Raw genomic sequence first — 25,733 nt, 5'->3', positions numbered from 1 at the left:
TATGAGCTGTTTGTATATTTTGGAGATTAATCCCTTGTCAGTTGCATTTAAATAAATTTTAGGTTAATATATGCTTACATGAATTTCTGACATCATCTAAGGAAGCATATTTGAAATACATGGCACCTTGAAAAAAAGCCTTTAGTTAGGGAAAATTTGGAAATCCAAGGAACATGTTGGAAATAAGCCTATTAACCAACAATTAGAATTATGTACATGATTTTTCATTTAGATTCATGACTATGTTGATCATATTCACTATGGTATGATTTAGATTAGTCAGAATTAAATCTTCATTTCAAGTCTATAACTTGGGTTACAGAAAAATGCCATTATTTTCTCTTGTGACTTAAACAGTGGAGTGAAATAGAAGGAATGGATATTTGTGTTATATTTAGCTATTTTTAATATACTGTACTAATTTCCTTTCCTTTAGTTCTTGTGGTAGCATTTTTGCATTTTGAACCTACTATCCTAGGAACCCTGATGAGATGTTGGATTTTCAAAGGAGAAAAGGACATCCATTTCCATCTGTATAAATGAACAACTAAGCAGGGAAGAAAAATAAGAATTAAAAAATCTAGAGAACTTATTTTCTCTCCTGGAAGGCCTGTGTACAAAGATGAAATACAGATGAAGAGAGGGGCCTGGGTATCACCTCCTTTCCTGAGTTTGTAGCTGCCCCTCCACATCTACATATCATGTCAACCAAGGTCCTCACTGTGAAAGATCTGGACTAAATATTAATGACAGTCAAAACCTAAGCACATTTTGTCTTCTTTTCCTTCTAAATTGTTAATTCTTTAGCATCCTGGGCTGACCCAACAGCAACCTCACAAAATAGCCGAAGTTAACACACAAAAGATATCTTTGGGAAAACAACAGTTAAAGGTGACCTTTTCCCCTATGCCTTTTCAGTTCAGTTCAGTCACTCAGTCATGTCCAACTCTTTGCGACCCCATGGACTGCAGCACACCAGGCTTCCCTGTCAATCACCAACTCCCGGAGCCTACTCAAACTCAGGTCCATTGCGTCGGATGCCTTTAAAAATTAATAAATCAGCTATTGGTAAAATAAAATGCATTTCCATTAATTACACACTTTGTAAAGTCCCTCCTCCTTTTTTACTTTTTTTCCTGACATCCAGGTAGTACAATGTGTTTCACCAAAGGGACCCTTGGCTTGTTCAAGAACATACTTTTTTGGAGCTACTCATGTTCCTTACTTGGGTAAGTCCATGTAAGTTGTCTCATCAGCTTGCCTATTCTCCCATGAACTAGAGATGGACTCAGGATTTACTCCTTTACTCAGAAGCACATTTTATAGCCTCTAATTCCCTCTCTGGTTCCAAGTGGAGAGTTGTGCCTAACACATTTCACACAGAGTGTATTTCAGGAGGAATAATTATCAGCTCAGTATATATTAGTTCTAATCATATGTAAGACCATGTAATTGGTATCAGAGGGAAGGCAAAGATGAGTCAGCTGCAGTTGCAGATAGTGGGAGGAGATACGGGCTGCAGTGGGAGCTTGGATGACTCAGCCAAGTGCCTATTAGTCTTATGAGAAAAGTGAGGAAGAGCCACAGTAGAAGGGTACCTATAAGCTGGGAACATTGACAGGAGCAAGTGTCAATGCTCTTGAAAGGCCAGGCTGACTGAAGCTGTCCTCTTTGCTGGGCTAACCAGAAGCTACAGACTTCTAAAGAGACATAGAGAAGAATAAATGAGGATCCCAGCACTGTTCCACAGAGGAGAGTACATCAGAAACCAGGTTTTCTCCTGAGAGTTATTATGTAAGCTGAGAAATTCTGAACATAACATGACTTGAGTTGAATTGAGATGAAAAAAAGAGGTAGAACTGAGCCTGTTTACTTATACCTTCTTTTTAAAAAAATTAAATATAGAGGCAGAAACTTTCTGAAGCTGAAGATTCCACATGTCCTCTTTGGTATTTAGTGGTGATGCTGAGTGTGTTGTCAAGATCATTGTCCAGGATAAAGGTCTAAGACGATATTCACAGAAGCTAGGTTTCACTATTACTTGTACGTGTACACTATTTAACTCAAAAGAAACAAAAATACAGTCCTTAACATCTCCTTCAAAATAGGAAATTCTAGTCTCCTTGTAAAGTGTTTGCATTTCCTGTAATCTCACATTAGTAATAAATGGTCCTCTTTTACAGGAGATGACAACAAACTGCCCAAGAAAACTGAACAAATGTAAGTCTTCATTTCTATTACACTTTTTATTTCTCAGAGTTAAGTTACTCAGAAGTTGAGACCATCACATCTACCTCCTTTTGAGATTGACATTGGGTAGGGCATTTGGTTTAAGACTGAGCAGAGCTGTGTGGTCTCCCAAGATGTCTCAACCCTGTCTCTCATCTTGGAGTCTAGGCTAGAGACTCTGCCAGGTTTGCCATCTGTTCTTTCTCCAGAACTCAGAGACTTCCTACCTGCACATCCATGCATTTAAATACCATAACTCTTCTTTTTTTCTTTTTTTAAAATGAAGAACCAGGCTTCCTTATTTCTTTTTTTTTTTTTGGCTGCACTGGGTCTCTGTCCCTACAAAGAATGAGCTTTCTCTAGTTGTGGAGAGCGGGAAAGTTACTCCTGCATTGTGTGGGCTTCTCATTGTTGTAGCTTCTCTTGTTGCAGAGCTTGGGCTGTACGGCGCATGGGCTTCATTAGTTGCAGCTCATGGGCTCACACGAATCCTATTGGATTAGGGCCCCACCCTTAGGACTGCCTTTAACTTTACCTTTTAAAGGCCCAACTGTACCTCCAAACATTGAGGGTTAAGGCTTCCATGTGGATTTTCAGTTCAGTTCAGTCGCTCAGTCGTGTCTTTGCGACCCCATGAATTGCAGCACGCCAGGCCTCCCTGTCCATCACCAACTCCCGGAGTTCACCCAAACTCATGTCCATCGAGTCCGTGATGCCATCCAGCCATCTCATCCTCTGTCGTCCCCTTCTCCTCCTGCCCCCAATCTGTCCCAGCATCAGAGTCTTTTCCAATGAGTCAACTCTTCACATGAGGTGGCCAAAGTACTGGAGTTTCAGCTTTAGCATCATTCCTTCCAAAGAACACCCAGGACTGATCTCCTTTAGAATGGACTGGTTGGATCTCCTTGCAGTCCAAGGGACTCTCAAGAGTCTTCTCCAACACCACAGTTCAAAAGCATCAATTCTTCGGCGCTCAGCTTTCTTCATGGTACAACTCTCACATCCATACATGACCGCTGGAAAAACCATAGCCTTTGACTAGACGGACCTTTGTTGGCAAAGTAATGTCTCTGCTTTTGAATATGCTGTCTAGGTTGGTCATAACTTTCCTTCCAAGGAGTAAGTGTCTTTTAATTTCATGGCTGCAGTCACCATCTGCAGTGATTTTGGAGCCCCCCCAAAATAAAGTCTGACACTGTTTCCACTGTTTCCCCATCTGTTTGCCATGAAGTGATGGGACCAGATGCCATGATCTTCGTTTTCTGAATGTTGAGCTTTAAGCCAACTTTTTCACTCTCCTCTTTCACTTTCATCAAGAGGCTTTTTAGTTCCTCTTCACTTTCTGCCATAAGGGTGGTGTCATCTGCATATCTGAGGTTATTGATATTTCTCCCGGCAATCTTGATTCCAGCTTGTGTTTCTTCCAGCTCAGCGTTTCTCATGATGTACTCCGCATAGAAGTTAAATAAGCAGGATGACAATATACAGCCTTGACGTACTCCTTTTCTTATTTGGAACCAGTCTGTTGTTCCATATCCAGTTCTAACTGTTGCTTCCTGACCTGCATATAGGTTTCTCAAGAGGCAGGTCAGGTGGTCTGGGATTCCCATCTCTTTCAGAATCTTCCACAGTTTATTGTGATCCACACAGTCAAAGGCTTTGGCATAGTCAATAAAGCAGAAATAGATGCTTTTCTGGAACTCTTCTTGCTTTTTCCATGATCCATCGGATGTTGACAGTCTGATCTCTGGTTCCTCTGCCTTTTCTAAAACCAGCTTGAACATCAGGAAGTTCATGGTTCACATATTGCTGAAGCCTGGCTTGGAGAATTTTGAGCATTACTTTACTAGCATGTGAGATGAGTGCAATTGTGCAGTAGTTTGAGCATTCTTTGGCATTGCCTTTCTTTGGGATTGGAATGAAAACGGACCTTTTCCAGTCCTGTGGCTACTGCTGAGTTTTCCAAATTTGCTGGCATATTGAGTGCAGCACTTTCACAGCATCATCTTTCAGGATTTGAAATAGATCAACTGGAATGCCAACACCTCCACTAGCTTTGTTCGTAGTGATGCTTCCTAAGGCCCACTTGACTTCACATTCCAGGATGTCTGGCTCTAGGTCAGTGATCACACCATCATGATTATCTGGGTTGTGAAGATCTTTTTTGTACAGTTTTTCTGTATTCTTGCCTCCTCTTCTTAATATCTTCTGCTTTTGTTAGGTCCATACCATTTCTGTCCTTTATCCAGCCCATCTTTGCATGAAATGTTCCCTTGGTATCTCTGTGGATTTTGGAAGGACATAATCAGTCCATAATAATTCAGGAATCTCTGAATTCTATAAAGGGATTTTCATTCAGAAATATGAACATTAAATAGAGTTCTGTTATTACCTAATTAGATATCCTGGCATAAACTCTTTAGGTCTGTGCTTCCCAAAGGTAGGAGACAGACCACAGAAAATCATTTAAGGATCTTTTTAAAAAGATATGTTTCCCAGGCTATGGTATTTCTCAAAACCACTAAATCAGACTTTCTAGAGTAGGACCCATATGACTCTGTCCAAAACATATAAAGTAATATAGTCACACTAGAAAATTTGAAAATAAAGGGAAAAAAATAAGATTAGCTGTAATTCCTCCTCTTTGACACTGCCTATTAGTATCTTAATATATACCTTTTTGTTGTTTTTTAATTATACATACAGGTTTTGTGTAGCTGCAGTTACAGTATGTATAGATTATTGTCAGGGTTTTCTTTATTTTAGCAGCAAGTCAACCACATTCTCATATGTTGATGGATATGTATTATCTTGCTTTGTACCTGCTTGTACTTCCGTGCCAGCTGTGCTTAACCATTGCCCTGGATCCTCATTCTGGACCCTTAGACATTTTGCCTAAACCAAATCCATTGGTACTATACTTCAGAGACGGATGTTAAGTGGTGCTTGGGCCCACATCAGATGATTTGTTAAGTCACAGGGCTAGTGGAACTGCGGCCTAATGGAGTCCTAGTGAAGGCAGTAGCAGCACTATCCAGGCATAGAGCAGGCACTTCCCTAATCATGGGTCTCTGGACTCCTGTCCAGCCCTTTCTATGAGTCAGAAGTCAGGAAGCTTTGTATTGAACTCTTGCCTGAGAGTCTGTATAGGAGAAAGCCAGGCAGGGTGTCAGCCTGACTAATGGTACTAAGTGATATTTGAATTCAGCTGGGTGAGGAAGAGAGGAAGGGTATCTATATATTTTTGGCCTCTATAAATCTTTGCCCTTAGAGTTGAGATGTGAAGGCTTCTTGTCATGTCTGAAAGTGACCAAGCTCGTGGACAGTGTCCCTGCTGGACACCTTCCTTACCAGGACATACCCCTCTGCTATAGCCTAGTCAACAGTCTTCAGGATATGTTGAACCTTGGAGCTGTCATTTTGTTATGTGTTGTTTCTCATTTTCTTCTACCCAACTCCAGTCTCTTATCTGCCATAAAAAGGTGTGGTGTGGAAGCCAAGAAGGAAATTGGCAGTGTGGTGTGACACAATGGAAAAGCACAAGGCTAAGAGCAGACCTGAGTTCAACTGTGTCATTTTCTATGGCTTTGGACAACTTATTGCACTGCTATAGGCCCTACTTTTTTTGTTTATAAGATGAGAATGACCAAATCATTTCTCTGATCCTTCCTGCTATCAAACTCCCTCCTTTTGCCTTCCTTTACCTGTTACAGGATTCTCAGGCTTAAACATAGGCATATTCTTAGATTAAACAGTTACTTGCCAGATACCTCCCTTACATTTTAAGGCCTTGTGAATGAGCCCCTTTTCTCTGCAGGTAGTGGTGCTGGTTTAGTCACTAAGTTGTATCTGACTCTTGGGACCCCATGGACTGTAGCCTGCCAGGCTCCTCTGTCCATGGATTTCCCAGGCAAAAATACTAGAGTGGGTTGCTGTTTTCTTTCTCCAGGAGATCTTCCTGACCCGGGGATCAAACTTGGGTCTCCTGCATTGCAGACAGTACTGAGCCACGAGGGAAGCCCCCTTCTCTCTGTAAATTATCCTAATAAGACCCTGGGTCTCCTGAGGCAATGGTTCTCAACCAAGGGCAGTTTTACTGCACCACTCCCACTAGTCCCTTCCCAGCCCCCACCCCCAGGGATATTTGGCAATGTCTGGAAACATTTTTGGTTGTCACAACTGGGGGTATTACTGAGAGGCCAGGAATGCTTCTGAATATCCTATAATACACAGGGCAGACCTCCCAACAAAGAATTGTTGTTGTTCCGTTGATAAGTTTTGTCCAACTCTTTGTGACCCTGTGGACTTGACTATCTTCACCAACAAAGAATTAGCTGGCCCAAAATGCAGATTGAATAACTCTACCCAATAGGGAACCAGATTGGGATTTTCTAGAGATCTTCATGGCATTCCCCATATGGCAAAGAAAACACCCTTCTTCTAATGGCTTTGGGAAGTGCAAAGTCAGATAAGAAGAGCAAGATTAGGCAGGGCCAGGGGGTCCTTCCCCTTGTCAGGTGTGGTTCTTCCCTTGGTCCTTGTCTTGTCACAGTAAAAGAAGTAAAACAATAGACTATAAAGCTCAGTAGGCAGGATTTATTAAACACATGACATGAAAAATATACTCCCCAAGATGTGAGAGCCGACCTACCCCAAAGGAGTGGGTCCCACCCCATTTTAGGTTTCTCTTTTTATGTCCTTGTTCCCTGCCCCCAAGCAGGGCTTGGAGTCTGATTTGTTTTGCCTCATGTCAGTCAGGGCTTGTATCCAGGACCAACTAGGGAAGGGGGCGTGTTGGGCATGTTTTTCCCACCAAAGCTCCTTGGTATAGATTTTCCCTTTGTTCTATTTTTCACGGGCTTTTTCAATTCTGTTTTTTTGTGGGCTTTTTAATTTCTTTATTTGCCTTTTAGTGCCACTTTTTAATCTCCATTTTGGACTCTTTACCTAACACCCTCAGAAGCATTCTCTGTTCTCTAAATCTGATATTTAGAAAGTGGTTTACGGCTGTTGTTTTTCAGTCACTAAGTCATGTCCGATTGTTTTCAACCCAGTGGATGGCAGCACGCCAGGCTTCCCTGTCCATCATCATCTCCTGGAGTTTGCTAAAACACTATGTCCATTGAGTCAGAGATGCCACCAACCTGTTAATTTGCATTTAAATGGAGGCTGTCTTTGCAGTCAGATAATCTCTTTTGTCCCCTGAGGGCTCCTACTCTGAGGTTCCAGTAGCAACCAGCCCTTAGCAGGGGAGGAGACTACTTGAAGTTGTGGTGTGGTTGGTTCCTGGAGAAGCAGCAATTCTGTGTCTTGACGCCTTTCAGGTCCTCTTTGAGGATCAGAGTACTCATACAGTTTTTGTCAACTAAAAAGAGAGGCACAACGTGAGAATTGTGAGTTAAGTTTTATTTGAGGCAAAATGAGGACTGCAGCCCAGGAGACAGCAGCTCAGATAGTTCTGAGAGACTGCTGCACATTGCCAGTGGGGGAAGGTCAATGTATACAAAATTTTTGTGAAGGATGAGTTCAGTGCAGTCAATCTAACTTTACAAAAGATTTTCTGCTAGTCACCAGGAGCTGATGTCACCATGAAGGGATTTAGTACTTTTCTAGATGTGAGGAGATACAAGCATTGGGATCAATTCCTGAAAATACCAAACTATCTAAAGATCTGTTCCACCAATTTCCTTGGAGCAGAGTGTCTCACCTCCACCCTGGACTGCCTTCAGGGCATGTCAAAGGTAACAGCTGCAGCAGCACAGGGTTCAGAGACAGATGGCATTTGCCCTTGGTAATTTGTAGTTGACATTTTCTTCTGTTAAATCACAAACAGGGAGAATTGGTCTTTTGAGCAGAATTAAAACAAGCTGATTCTCAGAGTGAAGTAAGTCAGAAAGAGGAAAACAAACATCGTATATTAACTCGTATATGAAATTTAGAAAAATGATAGTGATGAACCTATTTTCAGGGCAGCACGGGAGACATAGACATACAGAACAGACTTAAGGACACGGGGCGGGATGGGGGTGGGCAGTAGGGAGGAAGTAGAGGGTGGGAGGAATGGAGACAATAACATAGAAACATATACACTACCATATGTAAAATAGATAGCCAATGGGAATTTGCTGTATGATTCAGGGAATTCATACCGGGGCTCTGTAACAACCTAGAGGGGTGGGATGGGTTGGGAGGTGGTAGGGAGGTTCAAGAGAAAGGGGACATAGGTATGGTGGTGATGGTTTAGTTGCTAAGTCATGTCCAACTCTTGAGACTCCATGGACTGTAGCCTGCCAGACTCCTCTGTCAATGGGATTCTCCAGGCAAGAATACAGGAGTGGGTTGCCATTTCCTCTGCAGGACATAGGTATGCTGCTGCTGCTGCTGCTAAGTCGCTTCAGTCGTGTCCGACTCTGTGCGACCCCCTAGACTGCAGCCCACCAGGCTCCCCCGTCCCTGGGATTCTCCAGGCAAGAACACGGGAGTGGGTTGCCATTTCCTTCTCCAATGCATGAAAGTGAAAAGTGAAAGTGAAGTCACTCAGTCGTGTCCAACTCTTAGCGACCCCATGGACTGCAGCACACCAGGCTCCTCTGTCCTTGGGATTTTCCAGGCGAGAGTATTGGAGTGGGGTGCCATTGCCTTCTCCCGGACATAGGTATACCTATGGCTAATTCATGTTGATGTATGGCAGAAACCAACACAGTGTTGTAAACCAATTATCCTTCAATTAAAAATAATTTTTTTAAAAAAGCTGATTCTTATCATGTTTTAACAAGAGCAAAGTAAAAGTTGGAATGGGGCACACAGCTTTTAAAAGGTCTAGAAATCAACAAATTCTGTTTTTATACTTTTCTGTGTTTCAAAATCAGTTTCTTGGAGAATGTCATTTTTGTGCATGCAGCTTTTGATGAAACCTTGTGATGCTATAGGTAACCCTTATTTTCTGTTTTTAAAGTAGGCTCTTGTCACAGGTATATGCTACTGTTATTGAGGCTGTTTTGGCTGCCATTGCATGTTATGCTAAAACTTCCAGTCTCATAAAGGTAATTTCAATACCACATTTCTCTTTCCTTGGTTATTTTAATGTGAAACTTCTTATCCATTTGTTTTACCTTTGGACACCTTTTTATACTTAATTTTGTGTGTGAGCTTGGGCACCAGATAAAGAGATGCCTTAAGAGTACTAAGCTTGTGATGCCTGGGACCTGCTGTTGTCTTATGGATGACAGCTGATTAGCAGTTCTTTGTAGATATCTGATTGTGTTAAAAAAAAAATCAAACTATCGTATATTGTTTTATTTAGTAGTTTAAAATGATTTCAAAAGTTAAAAAAATTAAAGAAATAGAGATTATTCTGCTATGACTTTTAATAAAGTTAGATCAGTTTGTTTTGAGCTACATAAATTGATTTCCTATAATTCTTTCTTCTAAAAAATTAACTAAAGACTAGAAAAGCTAACTTGCCTCTCCTTGATAGGCATGTATGTTCTCTTTTTCTGACCATTTTCTTTTTTGCTGTTTGTGGTTAACCTGCCGTGCTGAGTTGGATTCTGTATCTAACCCAGTAACAGATGAGACGAGTTGGCTTGATTCCTCCTATTGCCAGTAGGACCTCTCCTGAAGCAAATCATTTGACATTGGAAAGGTTGTGTTGTAGATATCAAAGAGACTGTAGCCTAGTCACCAGTTCCTTGCCATCTTCCCTCCTCACTGAACTTGAATCCCCCCAGGACTTGGGATTTCTCAGCCCTTGGACTGAAAGCTTATGCAAAACAACAGGTTATTCTTTGATATCAATTCTGCACCTTTGTTTTTTAACTGATTTTTTAACTTTATTTATTTGCATGTTGATAGCATCTGGGCAAGAAATACTGAGGGCAGTGGTCCCTCCCCAAGAGCTAGGGAGAGGGTAGGAGAAAGCATTTTTCCAGGCCTCATAATGGCACCATCCCAGCCGATTACAGTTCACCAGATCAGGTTCCAGTGCCAACCTGCCTGAATGAAGTGTTTCCATGTGAATAGTAAGGACCTTACAGAAGTAGAAGAGTTTAGAAGAGATGTCTAATCTCTCCTAATCTCTTAGATCTCTTCTAAGAGATTAGAAGATGTGTCAAGAATACACAGAAGAACTATAAAAAAAAAGATCTTAATGACCTGGACAACTATGGTGGTAATGGTCACTTACCTATCACCAGACATCCTGGAGTGTGAAGTCAAAGGGACATTGGAAGCTTTACTACAAACAAAGCTAGTGTAGGTGATGGAATTCCAGCGGAGGTATTTCAAATCCTAAAAGATGATGCTGTGAAAGTGCCGCACTCAATATGCCAGCAAGTTTGGAAAACTCAGCAGTGGCCACAGGACTGGAAAAGGTCAGTTTTCATTCCAGTCCCAAAGAAGGGCAATGCCAAAGAATGTTCAAACTACCATACTGTTGAGTTCATTTCGCATGCTAGTAAGATTATGCTCAAAAATCCTTCAAGCCAGTCTTCAGCAGTATATGAACCAAGAACTTCCAGATGTACAAGCTGGGTTTCAAAGAGGCAGAGGAACCAGAAATCAAACTGCCAACATTCATTGGATCATAGAGAAAGCAAGTGAATTCCAGTAAAATGTCTACTTCTGCTTCATTGACCATGCTAAAGCCTTTGACTGTGTGGATCAGAGCAGACTGGAAATTCTTAAAGAAATAGAAATACCAGACCACCTTACCTGTCTCCTGAGAAACCTGTATGCATGTCAAAAAGCAACAGTTAGAACCAGGCATGAACAACTGACTGCCTCAAAATTGGGAAAGGATTATGACAAGGCTGTATAGTGTCCTCCTGCTTATTTTACTTCCAAGCAGAGTACATCATGCAAAATGCTGGGCTGGATAAATCACAAGCTGGAATCAAGATTGCTGGGAGAAAGATCCAACAGCCTCAGATGTGCAGATGATGCCACTCTAATTGCAGAAAGTAAAGAGGAACTAAAGAGCCTCTTGATGAGGGTTAAAGAAGAGAGTGAAGCTGGCTTAAAGCTCAAGATCAAAAAAACTGAGATAACAGCATCCAGTCTCATCACTTTATGCTAAATAGAAGGGGAAAAAGTGGAAGCAGTGACAGATTTTATTTTCTTGGGCTCCAGAATCACTGCAGATGGTGACTGCAGCCATGAAATTAGAAGACGCTTGCTGTTTGGAAGGAAGACTATGGCAGACCTAGAGAGTGTATTAAAAAGCAAAGATATCACTTTGCTGACTAAGGTCCATCTAGTCAAAGCTGTGGTTTTTCCAGTAGTCCTGTACCGATGTGAGAGTTGGACCATAAAGAAGGCTGAGCACCACAGTATTGATGTTTTCAAATTGTGGTGCTGGAGAAGACTCTTTAGAGTCCCTTGGAGAGCAAGGAGATCAAATGAGTCAATCCTAAAGGAAATGAATGCTGAATATTCATTGGAAGAACTGATGCTGAATCTCCAGTACTTTGGCTCTTGATGCAAAGAGCCCATTCATTGGAAAAGACCTTGATGCTGGGAAAGATTGAAGGCACAAGAGAAGGGAATGGCAGAGGATGAGATGATTAGATAACATCACTGACTCAATGGACATGAATTTGAGCAATCTTCAGGAAATAGTGAAGGACAGGGGAGCCTGGCATGCTGCAATCCTGGGGCCACAAAGAGTCAGACACTACTTAGCAACTGAACAACATGTGAACCCAGCCTGAACCAACCAAATGTAAAAAGGGCCCTTTCCTCACAGCTAAATGTACTCTTTCCTGCTGTGAAAGCTAATTGTCTCTGTTTTATTATTGGTTTTACAGGCCAAGGAGGTAGCCGAGCAGACCCTGGGATCTGGGTTAAATTCCGTTGAGTTGATGCAGTTTAAGGCAACTTTACGGTAAGCAGTGGCCTATATTATCAATAAAAACTTTTATTTAATGTTTGTATTTTTAAAACTTTCTCCCGTGTATTTGATATTCTGTCTCTCCTTTGAGGAATGTTCTGGTAAATCATTAGTATATGAAGGAGAGTCTTTCATGATCGGGGCTTTATTTGAGAAGCCAAGGATGGAGGAACTGTTTCAGAATCAGACACGCTGATTAGGCTGGAATGGGAGACATATCAGTGCTAGAACAGACAGATGTGGATTCCAAGGTTTAAAAGATGAAGCTGGGGACATGAATGGTGAGGTTTGTTAGTGGTGATGATGAGGGGCCTTGGGCACATGAAAATGGTCACTGCTTAGAAGAGAGTTGTCCTAGGCCTTATCTGCCTCTCAGATGGTAGAAACCCCTGAGCCTGGCCATGTCTCAGCGTCTAGATGATCTAGGAATTTGGCTTCCTGGCAGTCTTGCCATCACTCACCTGGCATGTCACAGTGGATCTCTGTGTAGTCTTTGTCCATAGCTAAACCTTCAGGAACCTAGTCCACTCAACCTTCTGTCCCATATTAGGACCATTTGGTGTACTTTTTTGCAAAGGAGACCAAAGACACCAATATTAGAAAGTTTCTTTAAGAATATTTCTGGGTTGTGGAGGGGAAAGGTGGCTTCATGGTGGCTCAGAGGTAAATTAATCTGCCTGCTAGCACAGGAGACATAGGTATGATTCTTGGTCTGGGATGATCCCACATACCTTAGAGCAGTTAAGCCTGTGTGCCACAACTACTGAGCCTTTGCTTCTAGAGCCCAAGAGCCACAATTACTGAAGCCCAGGTGCCCTAGAGCCTGTTCGCCACAAGAGAAGCCCCTGCAATGAGAAGCCTGCACACCACAGCTAGAAAAAAATCCCATGAAGCAATGAAGATCCAGAACAGCCAAAAATAAAATAGCTAATAGATAAAAATAAAATACTTCTGGAGGGACTTAATTCAAGGGGCCCAGGTTCTATGCCTGGTCAAGGAACTAGATTCCACATGCTGCAACAAAGATGGAAGATTCCATGTGCTGCAACTAAGTACAGCCAAGCAAATAAATATTTTTAATAAATAAATAAATAACATTTCTGGGATGTGCACTGTGATACCTTGGCTCCATGCCCCACATTTTCTTATGTCTACAGCCCTAGGTAGTGAGAAGGAACATTTAGAAAACTAAGTTAATAAACTAACAAGAATTCTTTGGCTACAGCTCCAGGAGTGAGTGGTAATGAGCCAGAACTCTTTGATACAAAGCTTTAGGCTTGCTTAAGATTTCTTGTCCTTTTTTCTGGGTCTTGTGGCTCATATCTCTGGCCATAAGAGAAGGCTAGAGGAAGTTTGGTTTCTTAAGGCTGTGTGCTGACCCGTACTATCTGTTCCTGACAGACTTGAGTTTAAGGAAGCTTCTTTGCCTTCCAACTGGGTGACTTGGGCAAGATAGGGAGCTCTCTGTGCATCTGTTTGATCATACTCCTGCCCTGTAGAGTGATTGGAAAAGTGAATGATAGCTGCTGTCTCAGTGAGTTCTCTTCTGTTACCATTGGCATGGCTGACAGAGTCATCCATTCCTCCTGTCCTTGGCACCTTGCCTAGAACACTCTGCCTTTCTGGGGCAAGCCACCTCTCAATCCCGTGGCCTCCTACATGGGGCTGGGGTGGGGAGGCAGTGTCCCACCCTGGCTAGAGAAAAGAACAAGAGGAGAACACCCAGGCGATAGGAAGAATCTTTGCGAGCCAGTTCTCCACTCTAGAACTCCACTTTTCTCTCCACATGGTTGCTTCTCTTAAACTGCATCAGATTAGCAAATTCTCCCAAGAGGAACAAAGGCAGTTAGCATATGACTGACCAGCATTTGTTACAGCGAAAAGATAAACAATTCAATTTAGAAACTTTCTTTTACAAAAGGAGTTGATGCCAAAAGGTTTATCTGGTTATTCCTCAGTTCTGAAGTCCTGTCTTGATTATACAGCAGCAGTTGATTGTGGGTAGCAGTCTGGCTCTAGTCAGGGATGGCAGCTTGACTGCACAGGTGTTGAAGAGAGGAAGAGGATCAGGAGAATATGTCAGGGCCGTGGGCCAGAGGCCTGGGGCACGTAGAGGTTCTCTCAGTCTGTCGTGGGCAGTAGTCACGTAGTTCTCTCCTGCTCTGTTCGAGAGTCAAGATAGTCCTGAGAATCTGCACAGAGGCAGGGCCATGACTGGAGTCAGACACTAGCCCCGCATTTGCTGATGGCATGAAACCCTAGGGCATGTAGCGACATGCCATATCTCACTGGGGCTCTGAGGGCCCAGCACAGGTGCATTGCAGTGGCAGGTGTTTAAAGAGCTTGCCATACAGTGGTCGCAAAAGCAGACTGACTTTTGTTTTGTTTTGGGTCTACAGCTCCAAGATGGCTTTTCATATACATGCTGTGAATAATCAGGGAAGGTAAGTATGTGTTTATGGTGTGTCCTCATTTGGGGCAAGTTTTAAGAGCAAACTAAGAGAGGCTACCGTGTAACTGCTATCGTGGATGATCTTTTCACCCTTCCACACCTGGCAGTGGCATCACTCCAGGGCTGGGCTCAAAGCTGGGTGTGCTCAGCTGAGACCGCTCTATCCTGACTGCTTCCCATGGAAAGACTAGAGTAGGGTCGGGGGTGGATCTGATTCCGTCTGAGTGGAATTTTGCATACATGCAACCCAGTGTTTTGAAAAAGCTCCAAAGAGATCTAAGTGTGTGAATTGCTTGCAAGTTGAAAAATAGAGAACATTGTAAATCTAATACATGTCTTTCCCATCAATTTCCTTTTCTAGAATCGTGCCTCTGGACAGTGAAGATAGCTTATACTTTGTGAAGACGGTAAGCAGAGCTGTTAAAGGTCAAGTGGCAAGGAATGGCCTATAAAGGACATCTACAAGGGGTGAGGTAGGAGTAGGTGAGGGTCTTAGGTAGCCCACTAGAGAAAGCTAGTTGTCTTCACTACTCTTCCAGCTGCAGCAGTGGTGAATCTGTGCTTTCTGAGGGTGCCAGGCAGCTAGCTGTACCAGGCTCACCACATCCACATGTCTGTGTCTAGGCACCCCTCGGTGTAATCTTAGCTGGAGGGGAGGGGGAGGGGGCACCGGGGGATGGTAAATATATCTTCCTGAGGTTCAGAAGGCTTCTTTCAAGTGGCTGAGATTTCTCTGACCTCACGTGGAAATGGGAGCTGAGGACAAGCCTACCTCAACACAGACCAGGTTTTCACTGGCTTCTCTATGTTCCAAGCCCTGTGTTGATGCCCTTATTTAAGAGGAGCTTGTGGAAATAAAAACAACCTAACATTAAAAAAAAAACATACAGGTGAAATGGGGTAGTCAGAGCAGAGCTTTCTGACCTCTCTACTAATGGGCCAGGAGAATGGGTTTAGAGATACAGAAATATTGGTCCCTGGGGTGGTCTTCAGCAGCCAGAGTTTCTAGACTAGCTGCTCCCAGTCACATCCGAATCCTCTGTGCATCCTGCCCCAGTGCATCCTGATACAAAGAAAATTGGCAAGCAGTGCATAAGAGGATGGTGGATATCCAGCCAAGATTCTGGTTGTAGTGTATGTGGGTACAAGATACATCCTATGTCCATTCTGTGACTCCTGCCTGAACTTAATTTCAGTGAGATTTTGATCATGGGGAACTGGGTGCACAGGGGTGGATGACTTGGAGAAAATGCATGCTCATTGCCATCATCAGTGGACAAGCAGTAGTGTTATCTACAGAGAGTAGGACAACATGAGTAATTTTTTAAGGTTGTGAGTATCTGTTTTTATAATGTACCTGCTCCCTGTCTGTGTCAGCATTTTCTGTTGTTCTTTTAGAACTAATTGAGCCTTTTTTGTAACATTATTAAGACTGGAAAATGAATACTTTCTGATGCTTAGGTAGATACTACTTTGTCTCCTTGCTAGACTTTAGATTCCCTTACTTCTCTTCTTAGACTCTTATGCAATGCTCTGGAAGGTGTTTTGCACTGGAGTTGGTGATTAGGAGTTCAGTACTGTGTTAAGTACCCATTCAGCAGCAGCTAATGAAATAGGAAAGAAAAAATAGGATGTTGGTGCTTTCTGTCCAAATCCTGTCCTCCCTTCCAGGCAGAGATGAAGTTCTGCCTCTTCGTTTAAGCCTGCCCTACTGACTTCTCCCTACAAGTACTGTGTTCTTAGAGTACTCGAAGGTTATACTACATAAATTAGGGAGTAATTCTATAGTGTGTCACATGTTGACTTATGTGTAGGAATGCTCTTATCTCTCCAACTTTACTTTATAGGTTTCCTGAGGATAGGAACCATGTTTCATATTTTTTCTGTCCCCTTGCCACATATGGGAAGTACGTAGCAAGTGCCTAAAAAATACTACATATATTCTTTTTAATGTCCTCTCTCCCCTTCCTGAACACCAGAGGCCAAATAAGAAAGTGGGGATTAGGAGCTACAGGATTTGTCTTTCTAATTGACTTGGGAACTGAATTGATCATTGTCATATAAGAGGAACCATGTAGCCCAGGATGGTTCTGTGTCTTCAGATACTCAAAATTCTTTGAAACAAATTTAAATAAACCTTGGTTCAGACGGTAAAACATCTGCCTGCAATGCGAGAGACCCAGGTTCAATCCCTGAGTTGGGAAGATCCTCTGGAGAAGAAAATGGCAACCCACTCCAGTACTCTTGCCTGGAAAATTCCATGGACAGAGGAGCCTGGTAGGCTGTAGTCCATGGGGTCACAAAGAGTCAGACATGACTGAGCAACTTCACCTCACTTCTAGTTGTTCAGCCTAATAAGAAAGTTAACAAAAATATAAAGCCTATCGTTTTATGCATTTCTTTATCATGACAACATGGATGAAAGGACTTTATGGTGTTTTTTTTTTTCCTTTCAACTCTTCTGCCACCTTTTTTTTTTTAGAATCTCTCAGTCTCTTCTGTAGGCCAAGGTCTTTTGTCTCTGTCCTAAGGGTAGAGCAGGGTCCCACACAAGGACATCAAGATATGAAAATGAACTCTAGTTTCAGGAGCTCTGTACCTGGTCATTCAGCAGTGTCAGGCCAGGAGGGGCAGGAACCTGGGAGGGCTTATCATGCAACTTACTTCGTATCCCTCACCAGATTTTCACAGTCATCTCAGACTCCAACTCTGGTTTATACCATTTTCTGCATTTCCTCTGCTAGGTTGTCCTCAGAATTATTTTATTTTCACTAGTTTTTAACTAAATTAGAACCTTCTTACCAGCCATTCAGGAGCTTTCTCTGAGTTGCTCCAGTTTTTTTTTTTTTCTCCTGACCTATGTAAGACTCTTATTTTTATTTGTCTTGGCCATAAAAGCTTGAACAGTTTTCTTTTAATTTTTTGGTCCTGAAAGGAGTGTTTGTATGTTTTGACATATAGCCAAAAATATCTGTGAAAACCTGTATCTTACTTTCCAGATTTGTTCAGAACTTGAGCCCAAACCAAAGAAGGAATGTATGACCATGTGGACATAGTAGAATGTAGCAGTGGTCACAGTTAAGAAAGGCTGTTACATTGCTTTTCAGGCAGGAGAAGCAATTTGAGGGAATTTATAGAAACATATGGAGAAGGCAATGGCACCCCACTCCAGTACTCTTGCTTGGAAAATCCCATGGTCGGAGGAGCCTGGTAGGCTGCAATCCATGGGGTCCCTAAGAGTCGGACATGACTGAGCGACTTCACTTTCACTTTTCACTTTCATGTATTGGAGAAGGAAATAGCAGCCCACTCCAGTGTTCTTGCCTGGAGAATCCCAGGGATGGGGGAGCCTGATGGGCTGCGGTCTATGGGGTCGCACAGAGTCGGACACGACTGAAGTGACTTAGCATAGCATAGCATAGAAACATAAAGATATTCTTCTTCTAGCCCAAGTGTGCCTCTGACCTAGGAGCAATTGTAAGGAAGCCTAGGTGATCCTGAAGTCATCTCCCAGTTTGAGTTGCATTTCAAGATAACTTGAGTTTTCCTTAGAAATTCTCAAGTATTTTTTTGCCATGTGGCTTAGTATTTTGTGGTCTATTTCTTGTGGATCTTTCCCTGAATGTTTAGGACTGACAACTGGTCTAACTCTGGTTTCTCATTTGATACAGGCTTGTATGGCCATCTATGACATTCCTGACTTGCTGGGAGGAAGGGGGTGCTTAGGATCTGTGGTGTTCTCAGAATCATTTTTGACATCTCAGATTTTGGTTAAAGAAAAAGGTAGGTGTATGTCATCTTTGGAAAGCAAAACTTGAACTTCCTTTTATATATGTGTGTATATATATGTATGTGTGTGTGTGTGTATGTGTATATATATATGTATATGTAATATTTGGCAAACCATAGTCTAAATCAAAAGACCAGGAATAAACTGGTGAAAATATTAGAATACTTGCAATAAACAAAGGGTGTATTTCCTTATTTATGAAGAGCTTTTATAAATTGATACGAAAGAAACAAGCTACCCAATGGTAAATGGGCAAAAAATATGAGCAGGCAGTTCACCAGAGTGTTTGAAAATAATATATATATTTTTAATGTTTATACACACACACATGTACATAAGTGATCCCTGAACACAAGTTTAAACTACACAGATTTTTTTCAATAAGTATATACTACAGAAGTACATATTCCATGGTTGGTTGAATTCATGGATGTGGAACTGTGGATATGGAGTGCTGACTGTAAAGTTACTCATGGATTTTCAAGTGTGTAGAAGGTCAGCACCACTAGCCCCCACATTGTTCAAGGGTCCACTGTGTGTGTATGAATATGAATATGTACAGCCTTACTAGTAGTCAGGAAAAACAATTTGAAGCAATAGTTAGATCAGTTTTTTAATCCATTATGGTAGCAAAAAATTCTATAGAATGATAATATCCAGAGCTTGATGACCTTGATAATTTTTGTTTGGTTTTTTAATGCAAACACCTGTACTACCTTGGCAAAAATTAAAAGCATGGATTGAAAAGGACTCTGTATTTAAATATGTATTTCTATTTGTCTTAAAAAGAATAATCACATGAGGAAGCCTTTCTCCATCCCCTCATTAGGTTCTTGTCCCCATATGAGGAATTCATTTTCTGAAGGCATCAGACTTTGTATCCTAGTAAGAGGAGCTCTCACTCTTGAGGATGGGAAGCAGTCAGGGGCCTGCAAGGTGGGCTCTGGTGGTGGGCAGTAACCGACATGTCTGTGGTCTTCCTGCAGATGGCACTGTTATCACAGAAACCAGCTTTATAATCCTGACAGCTGCCATACCCAGATTCTGCTCCTGGCTGGTTAGTATCATTCATCAGGTGAAAACGGAGATAAACGTGGAGAAACTGGGGAGAAAATTTAAGGACGAGTCTCTGGTGGGATGTCAGATCCTGACCTAACCACTGTTCAGATAGAAGTTTTTATCTCTGCTCTTCTTCTCTATACAAATGAATCTAATTTCATTAACGTGTAATCTGGGGAAAGTTCCAAAATAAAGTAAATTATCTGGGTCCCTGTTAAATTGTCAAGGGAAGAAGTTAATATCCTCATTTTACAGATGAGGAGCCTGAGGTTTAGAAATCTCCCAACCTGTCCAGGGTCACACAGGAAGTGAAAAGTGGATCGTGTGCTCCCTTTTCTGTCAGAATAGTTGCTGCTGAGTTTTTACAACCATGTCTCTACATGTGGAAAGGTCCCATCTTCATCTGTGGGACTCGGTCTGAATCTCTGGTGCCTTGGGACACAAAGTACTAGTAATGGTCTAAGTACCTATTTCAGAATTTGTTTATATTCTGTTTCTACAATTCTGAACTGAATAAAGACAAGCAAAAGTCATCCTCTAATGTGAACATGTTTAAATGAGAACACATTCAAAATATTTTAGTATGTTCTCTTTCCTTCATCCCTAAAATTCGTTTTCTCCAAAATGAAATTTAAGTGGAGACTAACATACTCTCTCCACATAATGTAGGCTCATTTAGCTGGACTTCATGTCCCTGTAAGGGAGCCTACCATGGCCTGTGCTCTGCATCTGGTATCCAGCAACCAGGTCTGCCAGCCATCAGGGCCTGAGAACCCTGGATTTGACAGAGAGACTGCTCTCTTAGAAATATGTGAAGACAGGGGGAGACCTAGCAGAGTTTATGCCCTTGAAGCAGTGAATTGAAAATCTGTACTCCTTTTGGACACAGGTAGAAGATATTGAAGTAAAATTGTCTGAGAAAACCCAGCAGTCAGTTCTGGTAAGCAGACTTCTTATTCTTAATGTTGTCAAGATGAAATGTAAACAATTTATAAAAACAATTTAACATATTTCATCTTACTGCTAATCTAAGGGTTCTATACCTCCTTGTCTCAATTCCTGTTGTATTCTTCCCCTTCAGAGCAGAGCTCTAGAAATAACCACGTATGGAGTACACAAGCGGGATTCTTACTGCCATTTAAACCTTTCCGTGTTTTTTCAAAATCTCTCAGTACTTTTAGAAGCAGTTCTCAAATTGAGACATATAGAACTGAAGGTCAAGGCTTTAGGCCAAGGAGAAGCCACCTCTGTTATCAGAGGATATAAATTTACTGGAATATGGACAAGCATTGCAGACCATGGTGCCTAGACTGAGAGGACCTTAACATTTTTCTTCTCAGCATAAGTCACAGGTGCCAGTAATATGGCAAAGAGCCAAGAAGTGCCAAGAACTGGAAGAGAAGTTGAGTATATCTGAGGCTGACTTAGCAGCTTTTGTAGACATACAAACGTGGACAGAAGTTTTGATTCTGTCAGTGTTTATGCTGTAAATCACCTGCTCTTTGTGTTTGTTTTTTCAAGGGAGATGAGTGTTTCCTGGGTACTTTTCTAACTAGAGGAGAAGGAGCATACCTTTATTCTAGTAATTCACAATCTTTGCCTGAAGAAGGTGAGCAGCTCTGACTTTTCTGTTTTTTACTCTGTCTGGGTCCCTCTTTCACAGGTTTTGACATGAATGTTGTAATTAATGATACATGGGATATTTGAAAAAACTTTTGAGTGTAGAAGTGTTTTCCCACAGCTTTTCTCTTTTGATCTGTCCATTTTCCAGATGAGGAGACTTGTGCTAGAAAGGACTGCCGCCAACTGCACTGGTCCTCTTGTTGCTGCCTGAGGATTGCTCTCAGGATGGGCTAGAGCAGCAGCATGTCCAGAAATAGGTTCTGTTGGGCCAAAACAAAATCTGGATTAGTTTTTTATATCTGTGTAACAAATCACCACAAATTTCATAGCTTAAAACAACATGCATTTATTATCTCACAGTTCTGTGGGTCAGAAGTCCAGGCAAATTTTGCTAGATTTCTGTGTAGGGTTTCATAATACTGAAGTCAAGGCATCAGCGGGCTTATCTCTGGAGTCTCTGAGAAAGAACCTGCTCCCAGGCTCATCCAGGTTGTTTGCAGAGTCCATTTCCTTCAGACTGGAGAACTAAGGTTCTTTTTTTTGTTGCTGGCTATCAGCTGGAAGCAGTCTTAGCTCCTACTTCCAGAGGTCCTTGCCCTGTGACCCTCTCCCATCTCAGCAACAAAGAACCTGCATCGTGTTGAATCTCTGACACTGTTAATCTCTCTGAACTCCTCTTCTACCACCCAGAGAAAACTCTGCTTATAAAGGGCTCATGTGATTGGAGGAGACCCAATCACATAATCTCCTTTTTGCTATATGATGTTACACAAACACTGGAGTAACCTAAGAGGCTGAAGGTCATGGGGGCTGTCTTAAATTTCTGCCTACCATAGTATGCCCTCTGACCCCAACAGTTCTCACATGAAAGATATAATCAACCCCCATCCAAGAGCCTCATTCCATTATGGCAGCAATTCAAAGTCTTAACTCTGACCAGCTGAAAAATCCAAAAATCTCATCATCAAGATTATCTAAATCAGCTGTAGGTGAGGTGCTGGCTTGTAATTCATAAAGTACAGCTCCTGAACAAGATTCCTTTCCATCTGTGGACCTGTGAAATTAGAGGCTCTTTATCTTCCCTAGCCCTCCCAATGTACAAGGTAGGAGTGGTATAGGGTATAGACATTTATATTAAAAAGGAGTCCCAAGCCCAAGACAACTTTGAAATTAAGCTAGGCAAACTCCAGCTCCTGGATTAGGTTTCAAGGCCTGGGAATAGCCCTCCAAGACCCTTAGCTCTGCCCTCTGGGTTCTTTGTTCTACTTGTTAAACTCTTAGTTCTGCCTCCTGGGTTCATGACTCTACCCTCTTAGTTTGTGACTATACCTGTGTCATCCTTCCTTTTCGTGAAGGTGGCACTTTGTAGCTTATTAGTTTTTCAGCCTGCTTCTTGCCTCTAGAATTTTGGGGGTCCAACAGGCTCCTTTCATTTTCTATTCTCTCTATCCCCTTCAATCCAAACTGGCAGTATTTCTGCTGATTTAAAGTTCTCAAGAACTCTGTGGGTCTTGCATGGATTTCCTGGGATTCATTCCATACTCCTTTTGGTCTCCTCAAAATAACGTATTCTTATGAGTCCTATTCTTTCCATGTTAGATAAGCCTTTTTTGTTCCACAAATTCCTCATCCTTTACTAAGCAGATTCTCTCTCTGGATAATTTGTTCTTCTTGAAAATTCTCTCCAGTGGCAAGTTGCTCTCCATGTTCTCAGATCACTGGTTAAACTTTAGCTTCTCCATTGTCACAGAAGACAAAACACAAGGAGTTCTGGTTTTCGATCCACAAAATGCCAGGTAGCGTTCACTATCATGACTGTGCTGTGGCCCCTGCATTCCTGCCTCTCCAGATCCTGGTGCAGAAGACCAGGAAGTTAGGAACATTTGCTGAAAACAAGAGTGTGTGTGACAGTACTCCCAGCCTTGAGGCAGAATTGCATAATGTTTTAAAATCAGCTTGTAGACACAACACAGAGACAGTTATACTCTGTCATAGTTGAGCCAGTTATAATATTTAGCAAGGATATTTGCCAAAATCAGTTTTCACCTTCTTAGCAAAAGGCCTTGTTAAAAAAATAATCTTACACTGTATTGAGTTATCCAGCAAGATTCAGTCTATCCTGAGATCTCTGTTGTTGTTCAGTCACTAAATCATGTCCGACTCTTTGCCACCCTATGGACTACAGCATGCCAGGCTCCCCTGTCCTCCACTGTCTCCTGGAGTTTGCTCAAATTCATGTCCATTGAGTCAGTGATACTATTTCTTCCTCTGCTGCCTTCTTCTTTTACCTTCAATCTTTCCCAGCATCAGGATCTTTTCCAATGAGTCTGCTTTTTGCATCAGATAGACAAAAGTATTGGAGCTTCAACTTCAGCGTCAGTCTTTCCAATGAACATTCAGGGTGAATTTTCTTTAGGATTGACTGGTTTGATTTCCTTGTAGTCCAAGGGACTCTCAAGAGTCTTCTCCAGCACCACTGTTCAAGAGCATCAATTCTTCGGCACTCCGCCTTCTTTATTGGAGAAGGGGATGGCAATCCACTCCAGTATTCTTGCCTGGAGAATCCCATGGACAGAGGAGCCTGGCAGGCTACAGTTCATGGAGTCACAAAGAGTTGGGCACGACTGAGTGACTAAGCAGCAGCAGCAGCCTTCTTTATGGTGCAGCTCTCACTTCCATACATGACTACTGGAAAAACCATAGCTTTGACTATACAGGACTTTTGTTGATTTGCCTTTGAACTGATTCCCAGTTGATTCTGAAGAATGAACATGCCAGCAGCCCAGACCAGTGCCTTTTCTCTGGCTTTGAACCCTTGGGACTAAAGAAAATTAAATCAGGTGGAAATCACATGCTCACTTACAAGTAATTTAAAAATGGCAGAGCAGGACATGTGCTCATCTTCTGCGAGAACTCCAAAATTGCAACTCACTGCTGAACTACCATCAACAGGAGAATGTTGGATACCACCAAAAAAAGATACCACATGTCGAAGGGCAAAGGAGAAGATCCAACAAGATGGTAGGAGGGGCAAAACCACATTTAGAATCAAACCCAATAACTGCCAGAGATGCTCGGAGGGCTCAAACAAAACTTTGTGTGCACCAGGACCCAAAGGCCCCACAGAGACTGAGCCAGACCTGCCTTTTAGTGTTTGAGTGTCTCCTGTCAAGGCATGGGTCAGCAGTGGCCTGCCACAGGGACAGGGACTCTGGCTGTAGCAGACCTGGGACATGTGGTATGTGGCCTAAGCCCTTTTAGAGGGGGTTACCATTAGCCCCACCATAGAGCCACTGAGCAGACAACCCACAAACTGCAGTACTATTATACCAAAGAAATTCTCGCAATGTTAAAAAATTCTAGGACCCACAACAGATATCCCAACCTGGGGATCTGGCAAAGGAACTGAGAATCCCCAGGGAATTTGACTTTGGGGGCCAGTGGAATTTAATTACAGAACTTCCACAGGACTGGGGAAAACAGACTCTTGGAGGGCACACGCAAAACTGTGTGTGCACCAAGACGCAGGAGAAAGGAGCAGTGTCCCCACAAGAGACTGAGCCAGACTTGCCTTTGAGTGTCCAGGAGTCTCTGGTGGAGGCGTGGGTTAACACAGTGGCATGCTGCGGGGTCAGGGGCACTGAATACAACAGTGTAGGCAAAAGTCTTTTGGAAGGAGGTCGCCATTACCACCATTACCCCTACCATAGTTTGGCCTCAACCAAACAACAAGGAGGGAACACAGCCCCACTGATCAGTAGAAAATTGGATTGAAGATTTACTGAGCATGGGCCCACCCATCAGAACAAGACCCAGATTCCCCCACATCAGTCTCTCCATTCAGGAAGCTTCCACTAGCCTCTTATCCTTATCCATCAGAGGGCAAACCAGAATGAAAACCAGTCATACAAAACTAACCAAACCGATCACATGAGTTACAGCCTTGTCTAACTCTGTGAAACTATGAGCCATTGCCATGTAGGGCCACCCAAAATGGATGGGTCATGGTGGAGAGTTCTGATAAAACTCTCCAGTGGTGCACTGGAGAAGGAAATGGCAAACCACTTCAGTATTCTTGCCTTGAGAACCCCATGAACAGTACGAAAAGGCAAAAAGATAGGATACTGAAAAACAAGCTCCCCAGGTTGGTAGGTGCCCAGTATGCTACTGGAGAAAAGTGGAGAAATAACTTAAGAAAGAATGAAAAGATGGAGCCAAAGTGAAAACAGTGCCCAGTTGTCGACGTGACTGGTGATGGAAGTCAAGTCCAATTGCTGTAAAGAACAATATTGCATAGGAACCTGGAATGTTAGGTCCACAAATCAAGGTAAATTTGTGGATCACTAAAAAACTGTGGAAAATTCAAGAGATGGGAATACCAGACCAACTTACCTGCCTCCTGAGAAACCTGTTTGTAGGTCAGGAAGCAACTGTTAGAACCGGACATGGAATAACGGACTGGTTCCAAATTGGGAAAGGAGTACGTCACGCCTGTATATTGTCACCTTGCTTTTCTAACTTATATGCTGAGTATATCATGTGAAATACCAGGCTGGATGAAGCACAGCTGGAATCAAGATGGCCAGAAGAAATATCAATAAACTCAGATAGGCAAATGACACCATCCTTATGGCAGAAAGCGAAGAGGAACTAAATAGCCTCTTGATGAAAGTGAAACAGGAGAGTGAAAA

At 42.3% G+C, this 25,733-nt stretch overlaps 1 protein-coding gene across 3 annotated transcripts in view; it reads left to right on the top strand.

The window, feature by feature from the left end:
• C13H20orf194 (chromosome 13 C20orf194 homolog) overlaps positions 1-25,733 on the top strand; it is a 173,251-nt gene that overhangs the window by 83,256 nt on the left and 64,262 nt on the right. For 2 of the 3 annotated variants that reach the window (XM_027559349.1, XM_027559346.1), the window contains 10 exons: positions 1,148-1,229; positions 2,184-2,220; positions 9,185-9,272; positions 12,036-12,112; positions 14,518-14,562; positions 14,932-14,977; positions 18,242-18,353; positions 19,347-19,417; positions 20,309-20,359; positions 20,941-21,028. In XM_027559349.1, coding sequence (XP_027415150.1) covers positions 1,148-1,229; positions 2,184-2,220; positions 9,185-9,272; positions 12,036-12,112; positions 14,518-14,562; positions 14,932-14,977; positions 18,242-18,353; positions 19,347-19,417; positions 20,309-20,359; positions 20,941-21,028 — 697 coding nt within the window. The remainder of the gene's footprint in view (positions 1-1,147; positions 1,230-2,183; positions 2,221-9,184; positions 9,273-12,035; positions 12,113-14,517; positions 14,563-14,931; positions 14,978-18,241; positions 18,354-19,346; positions 19,418-20,308; positions 20,360-20,940; positions 21,029-25,733) is intronic. The other variant, XM_027559347.1, reaches the window with a different exon arrangement.

This window comes from Bos indicus x Bos taurus, chromosome 13 (assembly GCF_003369695.1).
Source record: "Bos indicus x Bos taurus breed Angus x Brahman F1 hybrid chromosome 13, Bos_hybrid_MaternalHap_v2.0, whole genome shotgun sequence".
NCBI classification, from domain to species: Eukaryota; Metazoa; Chordata; class Mammalia; order Artiodactyla; family Bovidae; genus Bos; species Bos indicus x Bos taurus.
This window is presented reverse-complemented; position numbering and strand designations above follow the sequence as displayed.